Genomic DNA, 25,105 nt, shown 5'->3' with positions numbered 1-25,105 from the left:
ATAGCTCATATAACATTTAGGAGAATATTGAGCTCTTTTATTTAGAGACTAAATCTGAGCAATAATTGCAAAATATGCAATATGAGGCAGTTTCTGACATTTTTATGGTTTAAAAGTAAGGTAAAATTCTGATTTTACAGCTTGTAATATAAATCAGTGAGATCAGTTTAGCAGGCTACTTACTTAAAATGCATATAAACATCAGTTGTCACTCTGTATCTCCTAATAAAATGTCTTAGTATAATGGTAGTTAAATGCTTCGTTTTATGATCAAAGCTCTATTTATTTATTTTGGGGCAAAACATATTATAATTAGAAATGATATTGAATTGAGAAATGTAAAAATAAACATTCCTCAAAAGTCTGATGCATCATATCTGATACTCACATTTTAACACAATATTTAAAATAATAATAATAATAATAATGTATAGATAATGAAGTAAACCTAAGTTGTTTCAGTCTAGTAAGTGTTGAACTTGGAATATTACTAACAATACAAAAGTTCTTCTTATATTTTCTTAATAAAAATCATTAAAGATTTCACAACAAAAAGACATTTTTAAAGGAGGACATTTTTTTAAATATTCTAAAAGATATTTTACTTACTAAAACAAGTGTAAACCAATCAAAGGGTAGACAGAATGTAGTAGACTGCTTACAGGTTTTTCATCAAAGTTTTGATCATGTAGATAATCTAGAGACCTTATAAATTTGCATATGAAATATATCAAAGTATGGCTTTATAGGGTTAAGTGTGTTAGGGATGTGACTCTATAATACACCTTATTTGCATAGCAAGAAATAGTGTTTGGCAGAAAAAAAAAAAAGACAATTTATAACTTGATGTGCAGCACTATGAGTGAACATCTGGTTAAGTTGGACTGCAGCAGGCTTGGTTCTACGGTGGTGCTAGAGAGTGCTAAGCACCCTCAGTTAAAGCTGTAATAATGGCATTTTGTTTCAGATATGGCAGACTATCCAGTGTTTTATGGTTTCGCTTTGGAGATCTGTTTCTATTTCAACATGTTTTGCAGCGTTGAGCAATAACCAATCACAGACATATCTGTTGATTTCTTGTATGCAACAGCCAATCAGAGGCATTGAATAATCCACTTACCGCTCAAATCGCCAGAGTTTTTGCATAATGCAAATAATCTCATTATAACGAAGTTTAGTAGATGCAATATAAATAAGAGATTCATTGTGCAGTGAAGAGAACTTCATTGATTATAACGCAACTTTGTGAGATTGGGATGTACTAAGATGAATGACAGCTTAGCAATGGATGGCACTAAAACCTTTATATAGCCTATATATTAAGGTTAAAGCACCCTCACTAAATTAAGAAGCACCCTCAGTGATTTGAATCTGGAGCCAGGCCTGGACTGCACGTAATTTGTAATCAAGAAATATTGCATGATAGTGGTACAACTCTCTGGTGAATTAGTGAATGAGGCTTTTTTATTGATAATATGGGATTCAAACTTGTATTTCCCACATGAGCACCATGGCTTAATCTCTCTGTTCCAACCACTAAGCCATAGTTCCAGCGAGCATAAGTTTTCTTGAATGTGAGAACATTCAGTTCAAGAGGGAACGTTTGTGAGATGGGCGTAGTCTTGTACGTTATTAGACCTGATCAAGTCATGTTTTTACTGGGGAGAGATGAAGCCCAGGCTTAAGCTCTCATCTGGTCGACCAGTGGGTTTTTCCCAGCTTCCCACTGAAGCTCAACCACGGTCCACTCCAAGAGCATCAGTCCTGGCCCCCTGCTGGCCTTTGATCGCCATTTCATCATTTGTTTTCTCTGCCACCTCATCTCTATGAGACATGCCGCTGAAGACACAGCCCATTTAGTCCTCCATTAACCACTGACGACGAGGAACCGCTCACTGCGTCTTTGGCAGCACTATAAACAGGCCCACGATCTGAAACGCAATCAAACACTCTGCAGGTGTACACAGACACAATCCCCTTCGCTCTGGTTCAGCCTCCATACCGGTGGGCTTTTCCCGACAGTCCAACAGATGGGTTTCTGAGCCACTCAAAGCTCGTGTGAGTGAATGGAAACAAATCCTGCTCTTTGTTTTATTTATAACACAACTTTACAGGCTGTTGACATCAAAAGAGTCAGAGCTGCTTTCTCGTCAGAATGCTAATGCCACAGGATCAGAGCTACATGGAAGAATGAAAATTTATGGATGACTCACAGCGGTGAGGTTGTGACATTTCTCATCCTAGACTAAACAATTATTACAGCCGCTAAGGGGGGGAGATGGAGGGAAAACTCTTTATTGCGGTTGAAAGGGATAGTTCACTGAAATATGAAAATTCTGTCATCATATAAGGCCTGTTTACACTAAGAATTATTACTATAAAGATAACTATGTTTGCATCCATGTCAATGTAGGATAACGCTCAGAATGTAGTTATGCTCAAGCTCTTTAAAGTCAGATGGATGCAGTTGGCTGTCCATGTTTTTATCACTCATTAGCAAAATAAAACTTCTGAAAATAATTCCAACAATATAATGTTGTTGTTTTTATAGTTATTGTTCTTGGTGGAATGGGCCTATAATCTCAAAACACCTGTGTCACTCAAATCTCTATGACTTTTAAAATCTGAATAAATAGAGTGTCTTAAATCTATATGACTTTCCTTTTGTGGAAAACAAGAGATAAATGTAAGAATGTGCTGGTTGATCTTTTCCATATTACAATGAATAGTGATTGAAGCTTTCAAAGCTTCAAAAAGAACCCCAAAATTACATAAAAGCAGACTAAATGTCTTTTTTAATATTTAGAATTAAAGCCATTATTTAAGGGATAAGTTCACCCAAAAATGTAAATTCTGTCATTAATTACTTACCCTCATGTCGTTACAAACCTGTAAGACCTTCGTTTATCTTCAGAACACAAATTAAGTTATTTTTGATGAACTCCGGGAGCTTTCTGACCCTCCATAGACAGCAATGCAACTGACACATTCAAGGCTCAGAAACATAGTAAGGACATCATTAAAACAGTCCATGTGACGTCAGTGGTTCAAGCGCAACGAGAATACTTTTTGCGCGCAAAGAAAACAAAATTAATGACTTTTTTCAGCAATTTCTTCTCTTTCACGACACATGCGCATTCTGACATTGAACATGAATGTGACATGCCTTGTTTGCAAGCAGAGGAATGTACACGCATATGTCGTTGTACTGTCGTGAATGCATGTCGCAGACTGACACGGAAGAGAAGAAATTGTTGAAAGAAGTCATTTTTTCTGTTTTCTTTGTGCACAAAAAGCATTCTTGTAGCTTCATAACATCACGGTTGAACAATGTCGCATGGACTGTTTTAATGATGTCCTTACTACCTTTGTCAGCCTTGAACGCGTCAGTTGCGTTGTGTCTATATCTTTATTTTTTTTCTGAATATGAACAAAGGTTTTACGGGTTTGGAACGACATGACAGAATTTTCATTTTTGGGTGAACTATCCCTTTAAGCTTTGTGAGAAGCAGTGTTATTGAATTCATAAATGAATCATTCTTCAGAGTCAAATGAGTTGTTTGATCCAGTTCACTAAACAAGTATGGATGATTTGTTACTTGCAAGTAGTTTAAGGCATTTGGATCATCTTATGGGCCACTTTGTGTTCCTTTTTAGGCTTTACAAATTAATTTTTCTGTCCTAGTTTGAAATGACATGAGGGTGAGTAAATGATGACAGAATTATCATTTTCAAGTGAACAATCCTTTTAAAATGTGCAGAGTCACTTTATGAGAGATCTGCTGTACATGTAGGTTATTGTACAGTGGGAAAAAAAAGGGGCATATAAATCCATTCTGCCAGCGGCCCTCCGGAGTGCAATGGTAACGTGAGAGGCCGATGGAAAGAGAATCCCACAGAAAGCCCACCGTTCTTCAGACATCAAAGCTCTAGAGACAACTCACAGTAACATTCCTGCCTCTTATTTGGAAACTTGCCGTCCTGCGCCCAAAGTGCCCGGAGAGGAGACGCTCCCTGTCCTACACCACCTATATTTCACATCCATAAAGTCTGAACAGGACAGATATCAGATGAGGAGCAGATGAGCGCTATTCCAAACGAGCCACTCTGGAAGCAGGACATACCAGAGCCCTCGGCTCAATGGGCTGTGAAATCACACATAAAGAAGAAACCAATAGGAGGGAGATGTGGAATTTCAGCCGATTATCAAATCCAGCTTCCAGACTGTTCCTGACACTTCTGTAGGAGCATCAGAAAGATGAGTACACAAGACAAGGATAGAGACCCTCTCTGTCTGTCGCTGAAGCAATAACAGTGAAAATGGCGAGTGAGAAACACTCCGCACATCCGCACGTAATTTATTGCCGCTCATCAACACATTCTAAACTTGCGTCTGCTGGGCTCCTAGCTAATTGTAAAAATGTCAGCCGTGCTCTGCACAGGGTGGAAGCGTTAAATTTTTTCAGTGCTTGGAGAGATAAAACCTGCTCCCTGTTATGCGAGCAACGTTAAAATAAAAAGCCCCCGTGCCCCCTTAGCGTTTCACACTGTCTTTCACGTGAACACATGCTCTCAACACCAATTGTTGATTTAGTGTTATCTAATCAGACAGGTGAGAAAAGAACAAGAGGGTTAGTGTGAAGAACCATTAGGAACCAGTGTTATTGTTAACGCAAACTAAATATAGTGTATATATATATATATATTAAATGAAATACAATATAAAAATATATTGAAAACTGAATTAAAATACAGCTTTAAAACTCCAAAACTAACTCAACTAAACTAAAATATTAGTTTAAGTAAGATTGTGCGGAGATATATAAGGCTGTCAAAAAATTGTTTAGTGTAAGCAAAGTATAAAATATAAAATAAACTAAAACTGAAAATGTGGAACTCAACCAAACAGAACTGAAAATATAAAAAAAATTATTCAATATAAAAATAAAATAAAAACTTTTTTTTTAAAACATTTTTTTTTGTGAGTTTATGTAACAGTATATTAATTTGTATTTTTTTGTATGTTAAAGTGTGTATTAGTTGATGTTAAATGTTGTAAAAATTTATTAAAATAATATTCCTGTTATTTCTCCTATATGCAAAGATATGTGTAAATAAATATGCCGTTAAAATGCAATAATAAAAATAAAAAACGACAAGAAAAATAAGTAAAATAAATTAAAATGTATTTTATTTAATTTTATTATTTAATTTAATTAAATTTTGACAACTTTTTCATTCTACAATATCCACTTTTGCATTGTTTAATATCTACTTGCACATACAAATGAAAGCGATATTGTAGATTGGTACTTTAACTAAAATGATCATCAATAAAATAAATAATCATCTGGGCTGATCATCTGGAAAAGATCTTATTAATAAAGTATCTGAAGTGAAATTTATTTAGAACACTAAAATGGGCCAACAAGGAAGCGGTCCAATCTACTCAAAGATAAAAGTGCATAAATTCTTTTGTAGCATGTGTAAACATCTCTAAATGTTGTTTTAGTACTGATAAAATCTATCTAAACGATGTTTCACAACATACAGGCCTATGCTACAAATTTCACAATGTTAAACTGAACAGTTTCCAGACTGGAGATCATAATGTATTTACTCTTGGGAAATACTAAATATGCTTTTAAACACACCTGCCTGTCACTGGACGTAGCAAACAAGGCTGAGACATCTGCATTCACACAGGCCCGGAGTACCGTAATCAAAATTCCAGATTCTGCCTTCTCATGGAACGTGTCCAGAATGCAAGGTCAATAATTGCCTGAACCTCCCTGGAGAGAAGGACTCTGCTGACATAGGAAGCCATAAATTAGGACCCAAAATGCAGCAGCATGTCATGCGTTATTAGGGCCGGAGAGGGCTGCTTTATCTGTTCGTCATTCGGACACCGTGGATGGCACCTCCCATGTCACAACACAAACCACATGGGAGAGGTGCAGGGTACCGCATACCTCAACATCTGATGAGATATAGACCTCTATAAAATACATACATTCATACTATTAATCAAAAAGAACGCTTGCACTAACCCGCTCCACCATAGTTCAGAGATTAACAAAGTGTGAAATTAAAAAATGCATATCAGAAAAAAAAAAACCAATATAGTGCAAGTACAATGGCTTGTATTTGATAAATATTCTAGAGATTAATATATATATATATATATATATATATATATATATATATATACACAATACTGTTTAAAAGTTTGAGGGTCAGTACAGATTTTAAATAAGAAATCAATACTTTATATCCAGCAAGGACACATTATATTGACCATTTATCTATCAACATTTATAATGTCATAAAATAAATTATATTTGAAATAAATGCCATTCTTTTGAATACTCTTTTCATCAAAGAAGCCTAAAATAACTAAATAATAATAATAATATTATAATTAAATATAATACCTATTAGTGTTTTTATGTATTAACGATTTTTATAAAAATGCAGCTTTGGTGAGGATAAGGACGGCTTTTAAAAATATTTTAAGAAATCTAACTGACCACAAATTTATGAACGGTAGTAAATATTCATCAAATTGAATTTCAATACAATAAAGTTGTGACCACATCTCACTTCACTACTTTTTCTGTCACAATTTGTCTGTATAGGTATAGTCTTGAGAACACTTAAGCAGTAAACTCTGATGTTTAAATGATGATTCACGGTGGAAATGCTGCAATTAAACATGGGATCATGAAACTAGTGACTACACTGACATCATACAGTTCAACTTTCTATGATAGAGGGATGCCACCATGGAAAAAGAATTTCTCCCTTCCTCTCTGCCCAGAGCATCTTTTATCACCTCTCTCCCTCATATTATAATCACACATATTATAATCTGGTCCACACGGGTTGCCTAAAGCAAAATGGAAAACTGTGGGTGGACACGAGGACCCAGCCTATCAGACAACTGCATATGGTGGGTTTCCCTCCACAGTCCTTTCTTTTCCTTCCCATCTATAGATTTCATCATAACAAATATCCAGACCGGGAAAAAAAGCAAAGCAAATGCAAATGGAGGTTAGCTTATCAGCAGGCAGCTGTCATGTCACTGCATACCTAGTGGAAAAGACCTTTATATCATAAGCTTAACAGTGAGGAAACCGTGGTTTGGTGGGGGCGTGTAATCACTTCCTGTCATTTGCATAAATAATAAACTGAGATTGCAGCCCCCATCTTCACTGTAGGCCATTCATTGTTTTCTTGAAGTCTTAAAAGTGCGATATATTAGCTCCAAAACCAAGTGTGCTGCTTCAATAAGACTAATTTGAAGCGCTCTACATAGACAGCAACATCTTATGCGCTTCTCACATGAAGCTTACAAAAGAATCGGCTTGACTCTAGCATAACAACTTAACAATGTTGTTGTCGGCAGAAGAACTCTTTGGAGTTTTCTTTGTTAGCATGTTACTAATATAATAATGTGATACTCAAAGGGCTTTTCACACATGAAGTAGTTAACCCTGGGTAAACAGAATCCTGGGTTACCTTGTTTCACGTTTGTTTCACCTTGTTTCACATTGTTTATACTTTACCCAGGGGTTAACAGACAATCATGGGTATTCATTAGCTGATGTTTCACACTGTACATTCCTAAACCCTGGGTTAATGTTTTTATTTGTTTGGCACTGCAGTGAAGGTTTAACACCTCAAAAGCCAGGTTTCATAACCTTGGGTAAAAACTGGTGGTAACCCTGCTTCTAAACTACAAGTGTGAAACGTACCTTTACCCAGGGTTAAAAGTAGTGTTTCAAACGATGATAACCCAGGGTTAAATGCAGTGTGAAAATCCCTAAAGTGCATTAGAGCCCGCCCACTTTTTGAGGGGCCTTAAGTATTTTTAAGTATCTTTCGCACAGGGATTAAAAAAAAATGTTTAGACGTTATAAGCCACGAACCAGCTGGGAATCATATCATTACAACCTTTGATTTGAAACAAAAGTTGTTAAAGGTTTACAAGTTATCATTCAAAATCATTTTCGCATATGGAGAAAACTAATTTTTAGTTAGAGAATTTTACTTCTGTAATGCTGTAAGCTTGGAAAATGCATAGCAAAGGGAATTTTTTTTATTATTTATTTTTTTTCATATTCAATTAAACCCTTTTCCCAGATAGTTCACCCAAAAATTACAATTTTGTACTCATTTCCTTCCAAACCTGTGTAAGTTTCTTACACAAAAAGAAGATATTTTGAAAAATTTAATTGAACTGTTTTTGGTCCTCCACTGATTCAATAGTAGGGAAAGAAATACTATGGAAGTCAATAGAGACCATCAACTGTTTGATTACCAGCATTCTTCAAAATCTTTTTTCATGTTCAGCATAAGAAAGAAACTCATACAGGTTTGAAATGACATGAGGGTGAGTAAATTATGACAAAATTTTCTTTTTTTTTTCTTTTTTTTAAAAAAAAAAAAAAGTGTTTTAGAGACAGTTAAACAGTGTATCAGACATAAAATTGCTCGAAGTCATGACGTTGTTCAGAAGTGGCCTGAATTTTTTTTCTTCTGGATTGCATCATGCATTTGAGTGAAGCAGATTATCGAAAAAGAAAACATGTAGAGCGGGGACTCAGTTCTATGATTGGACGTTGAGATGTAGGCGGGGCAATCTAAAGTCAAGGCAGATGCACATGAGCATGAAGGGGCGGGGCTTAAACTAAATGAACTAAATGAGTCTGGCATTTTCAGACGTTTTGATTAAACATTACTAAGCCACACTTTTTTCTTTTCTTTTCTTTTCTTTTTTTTTATGGAACATGCATGTATGTATATATGTTCACAATAACATCTTTAATGCATTTAGTAAACAGTGAATTTTCATTTAATGCAGACTTTAAATATTGAGTATATTTGTATAAGCCATAACTCTCTCAATAACATCACCTATCTTTTTCTCACAGTGATAGACTGTCTGGACGGGATAAAAGGTGTGCATATGTGTGTGTATGCATGTAACCGAATCCCGTAACCATAGAGTGTCTGCAGTCAGACAGCGTTTTACACTCCTTCGTCCCGATACGCAATTCCACACCCCCCATAGCGGCCTCAGAGGAAGGTTTAACCACTCCATATCCAAACGGGACGCACCAATAAAACGCTCTAATGGATGGTGTAACGAGCAGGGCCCATCCCTGATGGCGTGCAAGATTCCCCATTACTCAAGCATGCAGGGTCCGGACGCCCCCTCTCCATCTGCGTTCCCAGCAAACACGGCGCTTGACGCTGATTACAAAAACGACTGCATCGCCCTCCACCCCCAAAACGTTGGCCAATTTGTTGGGGAAAAACTTGACCTTGTTGCCAGGAGAGCATGCGGCACAATCAGTGGACGTTTCATCATTGAGATGTGTTTACAAAAAACAATACATTCTGGATTGCTTGTATCAAAGGTTCTGGCCACTCGAGGGATCTGACGTACTTCCAATCCTGGCACATTTGGACCCGTGTGCCGTGGACTTGATGAATGTGTAACATGTGCCTGATTGGACTATTAGTTTAAGCGACGCATATGTATTTCAGAGCGTTCGCATGGTGTTTGAGGAAATATAGTGGTATTTTCGTGATGTGATCCTCAGCGTTGATGTCAGAGGCTCTGATTACATAAGAGGAGGTGTGCAAATAATGGCATTTTATAGGAAATCCAATCATGTTAACTGCGGCATGCTGAGTGAATTACAGAAATGTCTGTGTATTTCCTTGGGAAACAAAGAGAGAGTATCTCTCATTTTAAAGTTCATTTTTTAAATCAACCTTTAAACTAAATAATGACATTACCGTTCAAAAGTTTAGGTTTAGTAAGATTTTTTGGAAGGAAATTCATACTTTTTTCAGCAGGGGTGCATCAATTTAATCAAACTTGACAGTAAAGACATAAATAATCTTAGAAATGATTTTCTATGCCGTTCTTTTGCATTTTCCATTCATCAAAGAATCGTGAATTTTTTTTTTATGATTTCTACAAAAAACATCATTCATAATAATTGACAAGAAATGTCTCGAGCATCAAATCATCATATTATGTGACACTGAAGACTGGATTAATTACTGTTGAAAATTCAGCTTTGCCATCACAGGAATAAATTACATTGTAAAAAAAATATTAAAATGGAAAAAAAAGTTATTTTAAATGGTAATATTTCACTATATTACTACTTTACTGTAACTTTGATCAAATAAATGCAGTCTTGATGAATATAAGAGACATCTATCAAAAACATTTAAAACATCTCACCGACCACAGACCTTTTAACATTTAACTTTTTTTTTATGTTCCATTCAATTTAAAAGAAGTTTGCAGCTTTTTCAATCCTGTTACCAAACTTCTGTAACTAGGTTGCATAGCTAGTAATGTCTAAATACAGGTTACAAATAAATTTTTTTATAGTAAACTTGGATATTGTAGTAAAATAAACATAAAAAAAACTGATTTGTAGACGTGAATAAATATTTTCCATAAATAATAATAAAATAAATAAATAAATAAATAAATAACGATAAAATAAATAAATAAATAAAATAAAATAAATAACAATAAAAAAATAATATTTGTTTGATTTCATTCCATATAGAGTAACATGGGTGATCAAAAAAAATGGTACAAGATTAATAAAATAATAATATAATGTTACTTTTTTGGTGTCACGTATCGAGGAATGTTTTTTTTGTTGTTTTTGTTTTTTACATGAGAATAATCCTGTGGTGACAGGATGGGATACAATCTGTGGGACACAAATTACCTTGTTGGGGGTTTTTTGTTTTTGGTGAAATGTAAATTGTGTTTTGGTTGATTATGTAAAAAAATGACATTATTGTATGATTGTAACTTTTTAAGTACATTCCAATAAAAGCAATAATATGTACTGATTTTAGCTGGCAAACATTCCCAATAAATAACACATTCCCAGAATGCTTTGTGCAGCACAGTTCTTTAAATGCCAACTCTGCAGGTTACATTTCTTCCTGAAGTCCTGCGACTCCCGTACCAGAAGCTCTTTAAAAGGAGGGGAAAGTCATCAAATTCATTGCGATCTGAGTTTACAGGCCCCCTCGCACGTTTTTACAACATGGCAAACAGACAGTAAACACCAGGTAATGCAATTTAACACATGATTAGGACGGAGCTAATTAGATCGTAGATAGTTAAACTAAGAGGAGAGTCATAAAAAAAGATGAACGAAGCGCCTCAAACAAAAAAGCCAGCCGATCCTGCAGCTGAGTCCATCAAACCAACCGAGCAGACAAGGTCTTCTCTCCCTCTCCGCTTTCGCCTTTCTTCTTTGCTCCTATCAGAGGTCATGGGATTAATGGCGGACCTTGTGGCCTTCTGCAGCCTCGGAAAACATTTTCTTGCCCACTGGCTTCTTATAAATCACCCTGCAAATCTCATTTCAAAGTCTCATCCCATTATACTCGCAAGGTTACACGTCTGCACTCCAAAGTTACAAGGACTGCATGAAAAAAAGAGGGTATCTCAAGATGTGAGAGGAATATATTTACGACGTGCCTACTTTTGATGTTAAGCAGAGTTATTTTCTTCAAGGGTTCCATCCTATTCCAGAAATCAAGAATCACTTGTCTGTATATGGAGATTGTTTGTATAATGCTGCAGTATTACGAGTTGCAGATACAAAACTGCAATCACACATGATTTATGTTTATCTAAATAATCAGATAACACCAAGTTTATTCTGTTCAACCCAAAATGAAAATGTTGTCATCATTTACTTGTATCATGTGCCAAGTCATTTTCAGATTTGCTATTTTCTGCTGTGGAATACAAAAGAAGAAATGTTGAAGAATGTTTCTAGGGCTTTCGGGTGTCAAAACGTTAAAAAAACAATACAAAAAATTCATAAAAGTGGTCCATATGATTCATGCATAATATTCCAAGAACTCTAAAGCCATTTGGTAACTTTGTATAAACAGAAACTAACTGTAATAAAATGTAATGTACAGTAGATAAAATTTAAATGTAAATGCAAAATGTAATCTGCCCATACACTGGAGTAGCTTTTTTAATATAGTGCATTAGTCTTATGCAATAGTGGTATTAAAATTGAAAATAATTGTAAAATCTAATCACTATAGCTTTTATAATATAGTCCAAAAATCATATGCATTTAATATATATAATAAGTCATATACACAATTTTTCTTTCTTTATTTATTTATTTATTGGTGTTTTAACTGATTAACTTTCAATATATGGGGAAAAAAAATAATATATTGGATTTTCTATTCTTGGGAGGCCATACAGGTTTGGGGTCGGTACAATTTTTTTATTTATTTGTTTTTTCACATATTGATTTTTTTATTTGATCAAAAATACAGTAAATCATTAAAGTTGTGAAATATTAGTACAATTAAAAATGTCAGTTTTCTATTTTAAAATATTATTATTCCTGTGATGGCAAAGCGGAATTTTCTGCATCATTACTTCAGTCTTCAGTATCACATGATTCATCAGAAATCATTCTAATATGCTGATCTGATGCTCAATAAACACTTATTATCATTGTTGAATCATCCATTTTTTATCAAAAGAAAACCATTTATTTGATCATGCATTTCAAATAATTTTTAATATTCTGGCAGATCAAATTTACTGTACCTCTGCATATATCAACCTTGCTTTTAGTCTCTAAACCTGAAAATCAAATGTTATGATGACGCTGACAATCCCATCATCAATTTTGCTGTATGATTTGGCTGTGCTCTCCTCCGGTCTAATCTATGCACATGAGAGTAGAGGAAGATGTGATAGGACCACGCAGAGAGAGTTTCCTTCTCCAATCAGAAAATGCAAAGGGTATATTAATCTGACATATAAAAGCTGTCATGCATCTCTTAACACATCCTGCAGCACGTACATTTCCGAAATACCAGCAACAAAAGGCTGCCCTCATCTCTAATAATAATAATAATCTCTCTAAAAAAGAAATACTGAAATAAAAGAAAAGCGTTATCTTTATTCACTCACACACACATATGGATCCTGACAACATTAGGGCAACTCATCAAGATCCTTTTCCTAATACATACCACACACACACATACACACACACAAAAACACAAAAAGCCTGTTGTTTGCTTTAGCAGCAGGAGTGTGTGACACTTCAGTCGTAATCCGCGTTAACCCCTGATGCACTCGTTGTTCACGGGCGTTTCATGATGTCTGAAAGATGAGAGGGGGTCCTAGACAGACAGAAAAACAATCTCAAATTGCTCCTCTCATTTCCATAAGATAAGTCTGATTAAGGTGCTTATAAGTGATTGGGCGACTAATGAACCCCTGCTTAGAAATCCATAATCCTCATTCTTAGGTCTACAGGACACATGTAGATGTTCTCTTACAAATACATGTGACAATAAAGACTGTTTTTAATATTAATAATAATAAAAATTGTTTTCAACATGGCAATAAGAGCATATTAGAATGATTTCTGAAGGATCATGTGACACTGAAGACTGGAGCAATGATGCTGAAAATTCAGCTTTACATTCACAGGAATAAGTTACACATTTTAAAATAATTTAAATAGAAAACAGTTATTTTAAACTGTAATAAGAGTTTATTTTCATTTTTTCATTTTATTTTTAATCAAATAAATAAAGCCCTGGTGAGAGATTTCTTTCAGAAACAAACTATGATTTTTCATGTTTTTTTTAAAGAAGTGTATTCGGCTTATCAAGGTTCCAGTTATTTGGTCAAAAACAATAAAATAATAATATTGTGAAATATTATAACAATTTAAAATTGTTATAATTTTTTTAAATAATAATAATAAAAACAAAACCTTTTATTTAGCAAAGATATGGAAAGTTGATAAAAGTTAAAAAAAATTCTATTTTGGGATCATGTGACACTGAGGACTGCAATAATGGCTGATTAAACTTCAGTCTAACCACCACAGGACTAAATTATATTTTAAAGTACATTTAAACAGAAAAATAAATGTATTATATTTTTACGCTAAAAGCAAACATATCCTCTCATGCAGAGACTTTGAACAAGCCGCGACTGAAGCTGTCACCGAAGACACTGAGCGTAAGTAATAGTCTATAATTTGGGGAAGGACATCCCTTAATTACAGGTTGTCAAATAATTATATTTAAATGAATAAATCAACACATCTTGGGATAGTGTTTTCTACTACTTGTGGTTAATTACACAACAATGAGTATCATTGTCTTGTATATGCTTACAATTACCCACTGAAAGTTTGCTCTCATGAGAAGCATTCTGCGATGATTAATGTAGAGCAGTTCTTAACCGCAAGACGCGTGTCACATATCAAGTTAAGAGAGGATCCCTGGTTTTGCACTAAAGCGTAACTAAGAAAGCAGACAAAGGATAGGGTTTGTTTCAGGGAAGGAATCTTCAAATGTCAGTGTTAGTTTGCTCCTGAATGAGTCTTTCGGTGCTGCTGTGAGAAAACTGGAATCAAGAGACTATTTCAGGCCTATAGACTGAGCTGTATGTGAAACCCAGTCATTCCCAAGGGCTTGTAAAGGTAGTTTAATAAAGCTCTCCTTCCTCTCACCTTCAGAATACAGAAGAGTGCTGACTTCCACAGTTATATAAGGAACCATGAGAAAGGGATTCATATAGGAAACATACTTACAAAAGAATAACTTATGCAGACATGTTTAAAAAAAATTAAAGAAATAATTTAGAGATTATATTTTGTATTTAGAAAAGAATGGCCATTTATAGGACCATTAAGATTTTTTTTTTTTGTGCTGTGGCATTATCTTAATGACAATAAAGCACTTTTCAACCAAAAGGAATAATTCACTATTGAGCTCATTGGTCTCAATTGTGAATCTTTTTAGTGTAACAAAGTATTTTTACTCTAAACCTTTTTTTTTTTTAATTCAAATAACAATTTGTTAAAGGCTGAACAACTAATACTACCATCAAATATAAACATATATAAAATAATAAGAAAATATCTTGAGCAGCAAATCAGATTTTACATTTTTTTTTTTTTTTTACAAAAAATGTGTATATATTAGTGCTGTCAAACGATTAATCACGATTAAACGCATCCTTAATAAAAGTTTTTGTTTACATTATATTCAGTATTTATGTGTACTGTATGTTTATCATGTATATATAAATACACACACATACAGTATATATATTTTGAAAATATTTACTTTTATACATTTAGATATTCATATTCTTATATTTTATATTATGTATAAATATATTTAACATATAAACATGACATATATACATGCATGTGTTTCTATTTATATAAACATAATAAATAAACACAGTATACACATATTTTATATAAACAAAAACTTATTTTGGATGTATTTAATCACGATTAATCGTTTGACAGCACTAGTATATATGTAATAATAAAAATATATAAATGTATTTAAGAATGGTAAGAAATCAAATATAATTTCTTTAATTTAATTTTGGAGTAAAATATCACCTGGGCATGAAAGGTTTTGTGAGATTCACTCGTCTATCCATTTTTAAAGGAACCACACAGAACTTGATTTAGACTTGAATTGATTAACTGATAATCATTGCTCACTCTTCAGTTTGGGCAAACAGTAAATTTACACACCTCCCCAAATAACACTAATCAATGGCCATTGGCAAAACACTGTGCTCCGTTGGCACCAAGGTGCTAATGAACGTAGCACTTAGCACGTGAGGGCAAGGGTGCGAAAAGACAGCAGCTTCGTGTCAGAAGAATTCGATGGAGGCATTGTGGTCTGAAATAATCATTTTACCACTAACACCCACACAGGCAATGAACTTGTAGATAAGGCAAACATATGTTCTCACTCTGCTACTAAGCCTTTGTTTTGTTTCGCTCCTCGAAGAATAAACAAAAGCTTTTTAACGAAGATTAACAAACCGAAAATGAAAACCAGTTTTGACATGAGCTGACAAAATCCAACAAACATTCCTCGCAACTTTGGACTATGGGCATGACAAACTTATTTTGGAACTCAAGGGAAAAAAACCTGTAGACAAATATGGGTTAATTCAATAAAAATCTAAAAAAGGAGCCTTTTGGTATTTAGTGCGTGAGCTCGCTTGGATTCAAGGCTGCATAAATGTTTAAAATTAGCATTATTTAAAGGATAATGCCTTTAAACCTGACACAAATCTACTAATTTCTTCTTGGTGAATCACAGCCAAACCAACTGAATTATGCTCATTGCACAACTCAACACCAGAGCAAACATGTGTGTGAAACTAAACTCAAAGTGAAACTGAGATTAAAATCTTGTGGCTTTGAAAAATCGAGTGGGAAGCATGAATGTGGCACCGTGGGTAGTTAACTCCAATGAGTCTGGCACTTAAGAGTCCATCAAAGTGCTAATGTCCTATTATCAAACCCTTTGTGTTTGGAGAGGCCTCTTTAGGTATCAACAAGTTGCCATTAATGTGCAAGTTCATGTTTAGATTAGTGGCCCGACAATCGTATCCTCTGGCAGGCCGATTCAAAGCTTGTTGAGGGATGGGCACTGGAGGGGGGTCAGAAGATGTTCCCCTCCCCTTCGCCCTATCATCTCTTGACGCTTCGTTTGAGGTCCCCCGCATTCTAGTGTGGCCAACTTTGAAAGTCGTTTCCTAAGAAAAACAGATGACAGACATGCGAGGGTGAGTGATGGTGCAATGGAAGGGCTTTGTTTTCTCACCAAAGCCCGCGGCTGCTGGTGCGACAGGCCATCAGGGGGGTCTCGATGGGACGGTTCGATGAGACAGCGACGTTCAAAGACAGGCTAATGGGGTCTCGGCGCAGTGTGGGACCGCTTGACAAATGGGTGCTGATCAAGCCACTACCTCCTGCTGAAAGCAGGGGCTCCAAACATGGGGAAAAGTCACTTCTCATATGGTGGGCTTTGGGGGATGGAGGGAGGTAAGGGACTGGTATCACTAAACCACGACCTTGCGTTATCATTATTCGTTTTCTACCCTACACATCGCAAGCGGTGATAAGAGCTGACATTCGACCCGAGCGGCTGATGATGAATGTCCAGAAGCAGAAGAGATGTTAAATGACACTAAACATCTTAAACGAGTCAAAGGGAGACCGAGCCTTCACTAAAAGGAGGGGTTGACTAGAATAAAAGTGGATAAAACTATTTAATTTAATGCTATTGTCATTTATCTTAAAAAATGCACCCATCCCAGTACAACAAGCTCATGTGATTCCACACACGAGTCCTTCAGTGTGACCAGTGTAAGGTCAGTGAAAATCCAGCTGCTTCTATTAGGCAAGAAACTGCAGGAAACGTTCTGGGGGAAACCACATGACAACAGCTCCAACACAATACCAACTCCATGAACTTCTAGTCTGTTTTTTTTTTAAGCCTTGCAGATTTTGTGTATATATGTAGATGCCCACTTTATTCCAATCTATAGGCATTTGCATAGCAACGATCATGGAATAAGCCACGGAAGCCAAGGAATATGTATGCAATTTCTTGTTATTTTTACCATTACCATACTTAGCTTTTTCTTTCTTCCATTTTTTTTTTTTTGGTATTTAGCAGTACAATTAAAAAATCTGAGGTCAGAAAAAAAATTAATGAATTTACCAAAGATGAATTAAATTGATCAAAACCTTTAAACAGTAGTGTATATTTTCAGAAGACCTAGCTTTAGTTTATTAGTGCTAAAGCCATTTTAATTAAATTTGTATGAATAAATATTATTATATTGCAGTAGTGTAACGCACCTCCTGAGTCAAAAATCTCTTCCATATTAGAATGCATGTCTGTTATAATTTAGCATTGAATTTAGCTTGATTTGCCCTAAGCCTTTTTAACATTGATTGAGCCTATTTTCAACCTAAGATCAGCATTAAACATCATCATTTTTGAAGTATTTTTTAACCTAATGTGAACTTCCCCCTCATCATGTAATTCAATTAACAGGTCTTTGCTTAGTGGACTTTAAAAACACAATCAGCCTTGGAAAAATAATCCTCCTTCAAACAATGTAGATTAGGTAAGACCCTTTTGGCTGTACTTTTACATAAACAGATTTCCTACAGGTGCCATCGTAGGCCACAGAGACATTATGCAAGGCTTAGTCCACGTCAAAGAGAGAAGACGAGAACAGCTGCCGAGTTGAGTAACATGCCGAGACCCCTGACAGAGGCGGCCTGCTGTACTAACGTCTCCAGCCCTGGGCCGGAGGAGACTTCAAACGGCTCAGCACCCAGCGGGAGATCTTCTGAAGATGGACACAGCAGCCTCTCGGCCATGAATCAGGCCTGTCAATAGCTGCCCATCCTCTCAACAGGTGTCCGATTGTGGCACAACACTTTCTCCTCGCTTGTCATAATGAAAGAGCCATTTCCCAACGCTTTCTCACCATGAACAGGCTTCCTGTTGCAAACAAACAAGCACATAATGAAACATACAAGATCCCAGGGCTACAATTAATTGCTCGAGAACAATGTCTCAGTTCTGTTAGGAAGTCAAAGCGAAGATGTTGTGGGACACCAGGATAACTGGTCTTTATAGTTATGTAAAAAGACTTTCAGAACTTTTCATGCTTTTTATGCTTCCCGCAGACTGAACTGAAACAATCTGGCTGAAACTTTAGAGAAACAGTTCACCCAAAAAAGGAAGCTTTATTCCATGGGACACAAAATTATGTATTTTCTGTTGTAGCTTGTACTTTTCTGGATGATGTCTGAAACTCTGGTAGAACTTCACATGCTATTGCCTCCTCAAAGGAATGGTTCACCCAAAAATGAACATTTTGGTCATAATTTTCTCACCCTCTTATGTGTATGACCTATAAGAGTTCAACACAAAATATGATATTTATGATTTTTTGGTTAATTTTGAATACCATAGTAAAGAAAGAAATACTATGGAAAACAATGGAGACCATCAACTGTTTGATTAGCAGCATTCTTCAAAATATCATCAAAATTATGTTCAACATAAGAAAGAAACTCATACAGGTTTGGAACGACATGAGGGTGAGTGATGATAAAATTTTCATATTTCATGGGTGAACTATTCCGTTAACTCTTTCCCATTGATGAGTTATTTCGTTATTTAGAAGACAACGCTTCCCTGCCAAAGACGGGTTTTTACAGCTTTTCGTGTTTTCACTGTTATACACTCGGGGGCGCTGTTACACATCTTCTGAATGAATACAAAACCTCCCAAAAACAAAAACACACGGGACAATTAGTGAGCTCTTATGTAAACAGATGCATATGACAAATAATGCGATCATCAGCAATAGACAGCATATAAATGAAAACTGCATAATGTTATGGAGTACAATGATGGTGCAGGAAGTGGTATATGGCTGTACAAGCTTTGGAGGTGTTGATGGAAGCGATTTACTGGAATTATGCTTTGATAATCGTACTGAATATAATCCAGATGTAGTTTTTGATAAAAATGTGATTTTCTCACCTTTTTGCTCAAAATTATACACTTTTATGAAACCTAGCTAAGTGTTGATAAAAAAAGAATGCTTTAAGCTAGAATAAAACTGATTTTTTTTTTGTTTTTTTTTTTAAAAGTTGATCTTTATTTTGGTGTATTGCATATTCAAATATTCATACAGCAAAATATACTGTAGGCCATCAAATTTTAGTGAAAATCATCAAAATCGCTGGCGGTGGCTGGCAACTTTTTTCAAAAATGCTGGTGGGGAAAGAGTTAATATGTATTGATGTTTAATTCTTCATTGCTAAATAAATTAATAAATGTAAATGTAAAATGTTGTTATTTGTCCATATAATGAAAGTCAATAGGGTCCAACATTTTTTTAAACCTCACTGAATCTCATTATGTGGACAAGAACAGCTGAAACACTGCTTATAAACATCTTCTGAGTTGAGCAAATTAAGGGCAGAAATTTCACTTTGGGTGAAATATCCCTTCTGACTAGGCCAACTCTTGAAACAGTCTGCCAAATGGCTATTATATTTTTTCTATAGGACTAAAAACAGAAAGCAGCCAACCCGTAGTTGAGTTTCGAGAACTTCTGGCCTCTGCCGGTCAGCTCTTAGTCTTCATTTGAGAACTTCAGAAACTGCCAACTTCAGATCTCCCCTGATGTATGAGGTTGCACTATTCCCAGGCCTCAGCTTGAAGGCTGGATGCAAAGGCTCTTGGGAAAAGAGCAGCCAGCTGAGCACAGCGTGCACACGCAGCAGCAGCCAAATTTGCCCTGTCACATTCAATTTCTGGGCCTCCATGTTGTATAAGCAACACCTCGTGCAGGGCTCTGTGAGCTCCCCGCTTTGACATGTTTGTTGCCGCTGTGGGCTGACACTTATGTTACTTCAGCTCTGTAGAACATGGACAATTTAAAGGCCCTAACAAGCCAAAAATGGACACGCCGTTCCTGGAATCAAACACTCTGGGATTAACATGCTGGACCAGTTCAAGCAACTTTTGAAGTGCTATTTTCACTAACAATGAAACGAAAATCGATTAACAAAATCAACTGCGTTCAAAAAAGACATTAACCAAAAAAGACGTGGAGCTTAAGTATGTATTTTGGCCTCCGGTCAGTTCGTTGCTCAAGGCAGACGAGTGAATGCAAACATATGTTGGGCAGATGGCATTGCGTAGCTGGCACGGGGTCGGCGGGGGCGCTCAGCTGTATATCTAAGACGCCCAGGCCCTCCAGGAATGCACATGGAGGGCCAAGGATCAGGGCAGGAGGGGCGTTAGGCTATGGGGGCTTGAGGCCTTCATCAGCAGTGAGAAAGAGCAGGGCCCTGGGCCCTGTGAACTGACAGGCTCTGCGGGAGCCAGGAAAGTGCAGGAGCAACTCTACACAGCTCTCTGCAGGACTCTGTCAATTCTACCAATGAGTACGTGTAAAAAAGTGACCTGGGACTGCAGTGGGGAAACATCACATGGCTCACGTCCAATCAAAATCCTGTGAGATGTACGATACAAATGCAATACTGTGGCTGGCTTAGGAATGTACATCAAGAAGACAGATCAAGTTTGATGGATTAAAAACATGTTACACACTGATAGGACTCTTCTCTTATGGACTGATAGTCAGCTTAAATGACAGAATAGCGGTAATCTCCAGGAAAGAGTTATCAACAGACCCCATCACATTCCCACTGGCTACACAGTTAGTGAGATAAGACTGTACATCTGAACATCCCAGGCACACGTGCTTTAGCCCACATGCATCGCAAAACCCATCAGTATAAATGTGAGGTTGATTCCTCAACCTTGATCAAGCATGTCCACCTACCACCTAGTTGTTAATCTCATATTCTTAATTTTTAGCGTTATTTTTTGGTTGTGAAATTTGCTTGAAACATTTTAAGGTTAAAATTATTGTACACAAATGTGTTTTCTATTGCAGTGGTTTAGCATGAATTCAAATGTCTAGTTTACTCTTCGTGATTTGTCCTCCAAACCAAAATTCATAAATAATAATTTTATTTAATTTCATTTTAATTTAAAATGTATTTTGTATTTATAACTATAATAGATCAAATAAATATTACCGGTATATACAATTATAAAATGTATTCCTTATATATATTTGTAGGCCAAAATAGTGCTGCCTTATGAATGCAATATGGCAACAATTGAAATAAAAAAAGATTTTTAACTTAATTTTGATTGATTTTATATAGATGTTCTAAATCTGAGACGTTAAAGGGATAGTTCACCCAAAAATGAAAATTGGATGTTTATCTGCATCCAAGATGTAGGTGACTTTGTTTCTTCAGTAGAACACAAACAAAGATATTTAACACAAACCGTTGCAGTCTGTCAGTCTTATAATGGAAATGGATGGGAATCACGGCTAAAACATACAATAAAACAAAACAAAAAATGCAGACTTATAAGTGCATTATAGCACTCTATCTCTCAAGTGGACCATTGACACTTCTAATTGAGATTGTAGATAGAGTGTCAATGGTCCAATTGACTGATAGATGGGGGTAATGTACTTATAGGTCTGCGATCCGCCATAAAGCAAGAAGAAGAAACCTCACGCCCCTGCTGCTGAGAATGTGCTCAGGAGGACGTGCTTAGGAGAGTTCTAACAGTTCGGACATTGTGTGAAAACGATATAAATACTATTCAGTTTCTTGCACAGACCACTCGTTTTGTGTCTTTACACATCAATGTTTTTTTTTTATTGTATTTGTTTTAGCTGTGATCCCCATCCACTTCCATTATAAGACTGACAGACTGCAATGATTTATGTTAAAATCTTTGTTTGTGTTCTACTGAAGAAACAAATGGCGCTTTTCAACTGCATGGTACGGCACGGTACGGCTCGGTATGGTTAACTTTTGGGGGGTTTTCCACTGGGTACAGTACATGGTACCTGGTACTTTTTTTTTACTTTTTTTTCACTACCTGCGTCACTGAACTTAAATTTAAATTTAAATGTATGCATTTAGCAGACGCTTTTATCCAAAGTGACTTACAGTGCATTCAGGTTATCAATTTTTACCTATCATGTGTTTCCGGGGAATCAAACCCCCAACCTTGCGCTTGTTAACGCAATGCTCTACCACTTGAGCTACAGGAACACTTGTGACACAAACACAAAAGAACCGCTTGATTTAATAACAACCAAAAAGTTTTGTTGTCTGTTGTGGAAATACAGACATTCCTCTTGTTGATAGCAGAGGAGTGGATCCAGCAAGAGCTTGATGGGGCGACGCGGAATGAAAATGTTTTTTTTCAATGAGTTGTGGCAGAAGAATCGGCGCAACTATAACGACATTTGAATAATCCCTCCCACTCTTAAGTGATACTAAACTGCAGTGGAAACGCAAACCGTGCTGAGCTGAGACGTACCGTACCGTACTAAGCCGTGCCGAGCCAAGTCGTACCACGCAGTGGAAAAGCACCAAAAGTCACCTACATCTTGGATGCCCTGGGGGTAAGCAGCAAAAACTTAAATTTTTCATTTTTTTGTGAACTATCCCTTTAAGACACACTCATCTGTCATAACAAAGACCATTGCGTCAGATGATTTTGGTCAAGTCTTTTTGGACAAAATGTAAAGTTGTTTTGTTTTTACCCTTTGTAGGGCTGAACAGTTTTTATTTTTGCACATTACAAAACACCACATCAAAAAATGACAATACAGTCTGATACTGGGGCATGTTGTCACAAAAGGTCACCATGTGTTTCCTATACAGAAATCTTTCAAAAATAAGCCAACCCTGAGAAATATTCAAGAGAGTAAAAAGTGTGACAACCAGTCCCCAGCTACCACAAACTACACAGTGATAGAGAAAAGGCCCTGCTCTCATTCTTGCTGAAGTGGATTATAGTTCGAAGTATTGACTGTAAACTGTGGGGCAGAGGAACAACTTGGGCCAAAAAGTGTCACAATCCAGAACCACCCTGGGTTCATTGTTCTGACTCCTTTTGTGGCTGGATGCCACTGTACTAAGGAATCTGTAAAAAAAAAAAAAAAAAAAAAAAAAAAAAAAAAAGAAAGGCTCCCTAACAGTCAGTCATGCACCAGTGCTTTTGGCAACAACAAGTCCATGGCCTATATTGCCTCCAGTTTGCACTGGCGGCTGTGTCCCCACAACAGAAATCCCTATTACTGGTTATAGAACGGGCTTTATTAGAGAGTGGAGCTTTGAAGGGCAGAACAAAAGAGCGTCCTATGTTTAGATTAGATAATGTAAGCAACCGCTTTTCTGCATGGATGACACTACACAATAAGCCACCTCATGAATACTACCCAGTCCAGATCCTAGGGCTCTTTTTGTTTCATAATTACTGCAAGAAAAATGAAAAATGAAAACCTAATCAAACGTGGTCTGGTCTGTCACTAAACCACGCTTATCATTAACAATGGGGATAATGGCTGTGCGTGTTCTGATTGCCTCAATGCCTAAACTGTGCTAGTAAGTAACTGGCTGCGGATAGTCAGATATATCCAAGGAAACTCTGCAAACAAACAATGCAATAAAATATCTGTGCACAACATGTTCTCCCCAATGAATCTTCATAATGAACACCTCTTATTGACAGCACACTGCTTGATGCTTTCAGATCTGTCAGCACAAATGTGTCAGTCGGTTTGACATTTTCCCAATATCAGTTTTGTATTCCAAAGTAATCAACAAATCGGCATGGAATGCAGTAACTGGCTTGAAAAAGCGTGGGAAAAAGGTGATGAAATACCAGCCTGCCGAACAAATCATTTCTTTAAAATCATCTGTATCTGGAACTCATTTAACATAACAAACGCAGAGAAACCCAAAACCTTTGGGCACTTTGACACTGTCTGAATGTCACTGTTTTGGATGCAAAATATCAAACCAAGTGACATCAGCCAACTGGTGTTACAGTAGTTTTAAATGAATACTTTTTCATAATTTGAAATGAGTTTTTTTTTTTTTTTAAATAAATGTCACTTCATTTTACATTTTGTTAAATTAAAAACTGCATACATTAAGTGTAAAGAACAATAGAACGATATTACGAAAGATAGATAGATAGATAGATAGATAGATAGACAGACAGACAGACAGACAGACAGACAGACCTGGTCATGGCTAGCTGGAATGGAGCTCCCAATGCCGTGGAAGGTCATCTGCACAGGTGAGAGGGTCAGGTAGGTCATGAACTCGTTTTCAGTTTGCCGATCTGAGTACTGCACCTGCATGAGATGAGAGACGGAGGGAAGGGAGTATTAAATATTAAGTGATGCAATTTACAGAATGTACTGCACTGCGGTTCTGACCTTGGAAAACATTTTGTGGGAAAAGTACACACTGGATCCTCAGACTTGGCTGGTAGTTTGTGCTCACTTTTACTTGATAACAGCAGTGGTTTTAGATTTTGATCTTCATCCTCATGAATGGTTCACAATCTATGCTTTCTCAAGCGCTCGAATGGGGAGTGATAGAGTGATTTAGAGGCGAGCTCTGGCCCCGTTTGGGGTTTCTGAGAACACCTCTGCACGTCAAACTCCACTCAGCAACACCCAAAGGATTGTGTGTGTGTGTGTGTGCGTGCAAGGATTCTGGACACTATGCTGGGCCACTTTGATCATGTTATGCCTGACCTATATACATATCCG

General features: G+C 36.3%; 1 protein-coding gene across 2 annotated transcripts in view; it reads right to left on the bottom strand.

Moving 5' to 3' along the window:
• Nucleotides 1-25,105, bottom strand: part of stau2 (staufen double-stranded RNA binding protein 2) — a 115,941-nt gene that overhangs the window by 11,472 nt on the left and 79,364 nt on the right. For both annotated transcript variants that reach the window (XM_042752183.1, XM_042752184.1), the window contains exon 13: nt 24,569-24,682. In XM_042752183.1, the coding sequence (XP_042608117.1) occupies nt 24,569-24,682 (114 nt within the window). The remainder of the gene's footprint in view (nt 1-24,568; nt 24,683-25,105) is intronic.

Source organism: Cyprinus carpio, chromosome B24 (assembly GCF_018340385.1).
Source record: "Cyprinus carpio isolate SPL01 chromosome B24, ASM1834038v1, whole genome shotgun sequence".
NCBI lineage: Eukaryota > Metazoa > Chordata > Actinopteri > Cypriniformes > Cyprinidae > Cyprinus > Cyprinus carpio.
The sequence above is the reverse complement of the archived record's forward strand: the minus strand, read 5'-3'. Positions and strand labels throughout refer to the sequence as shown.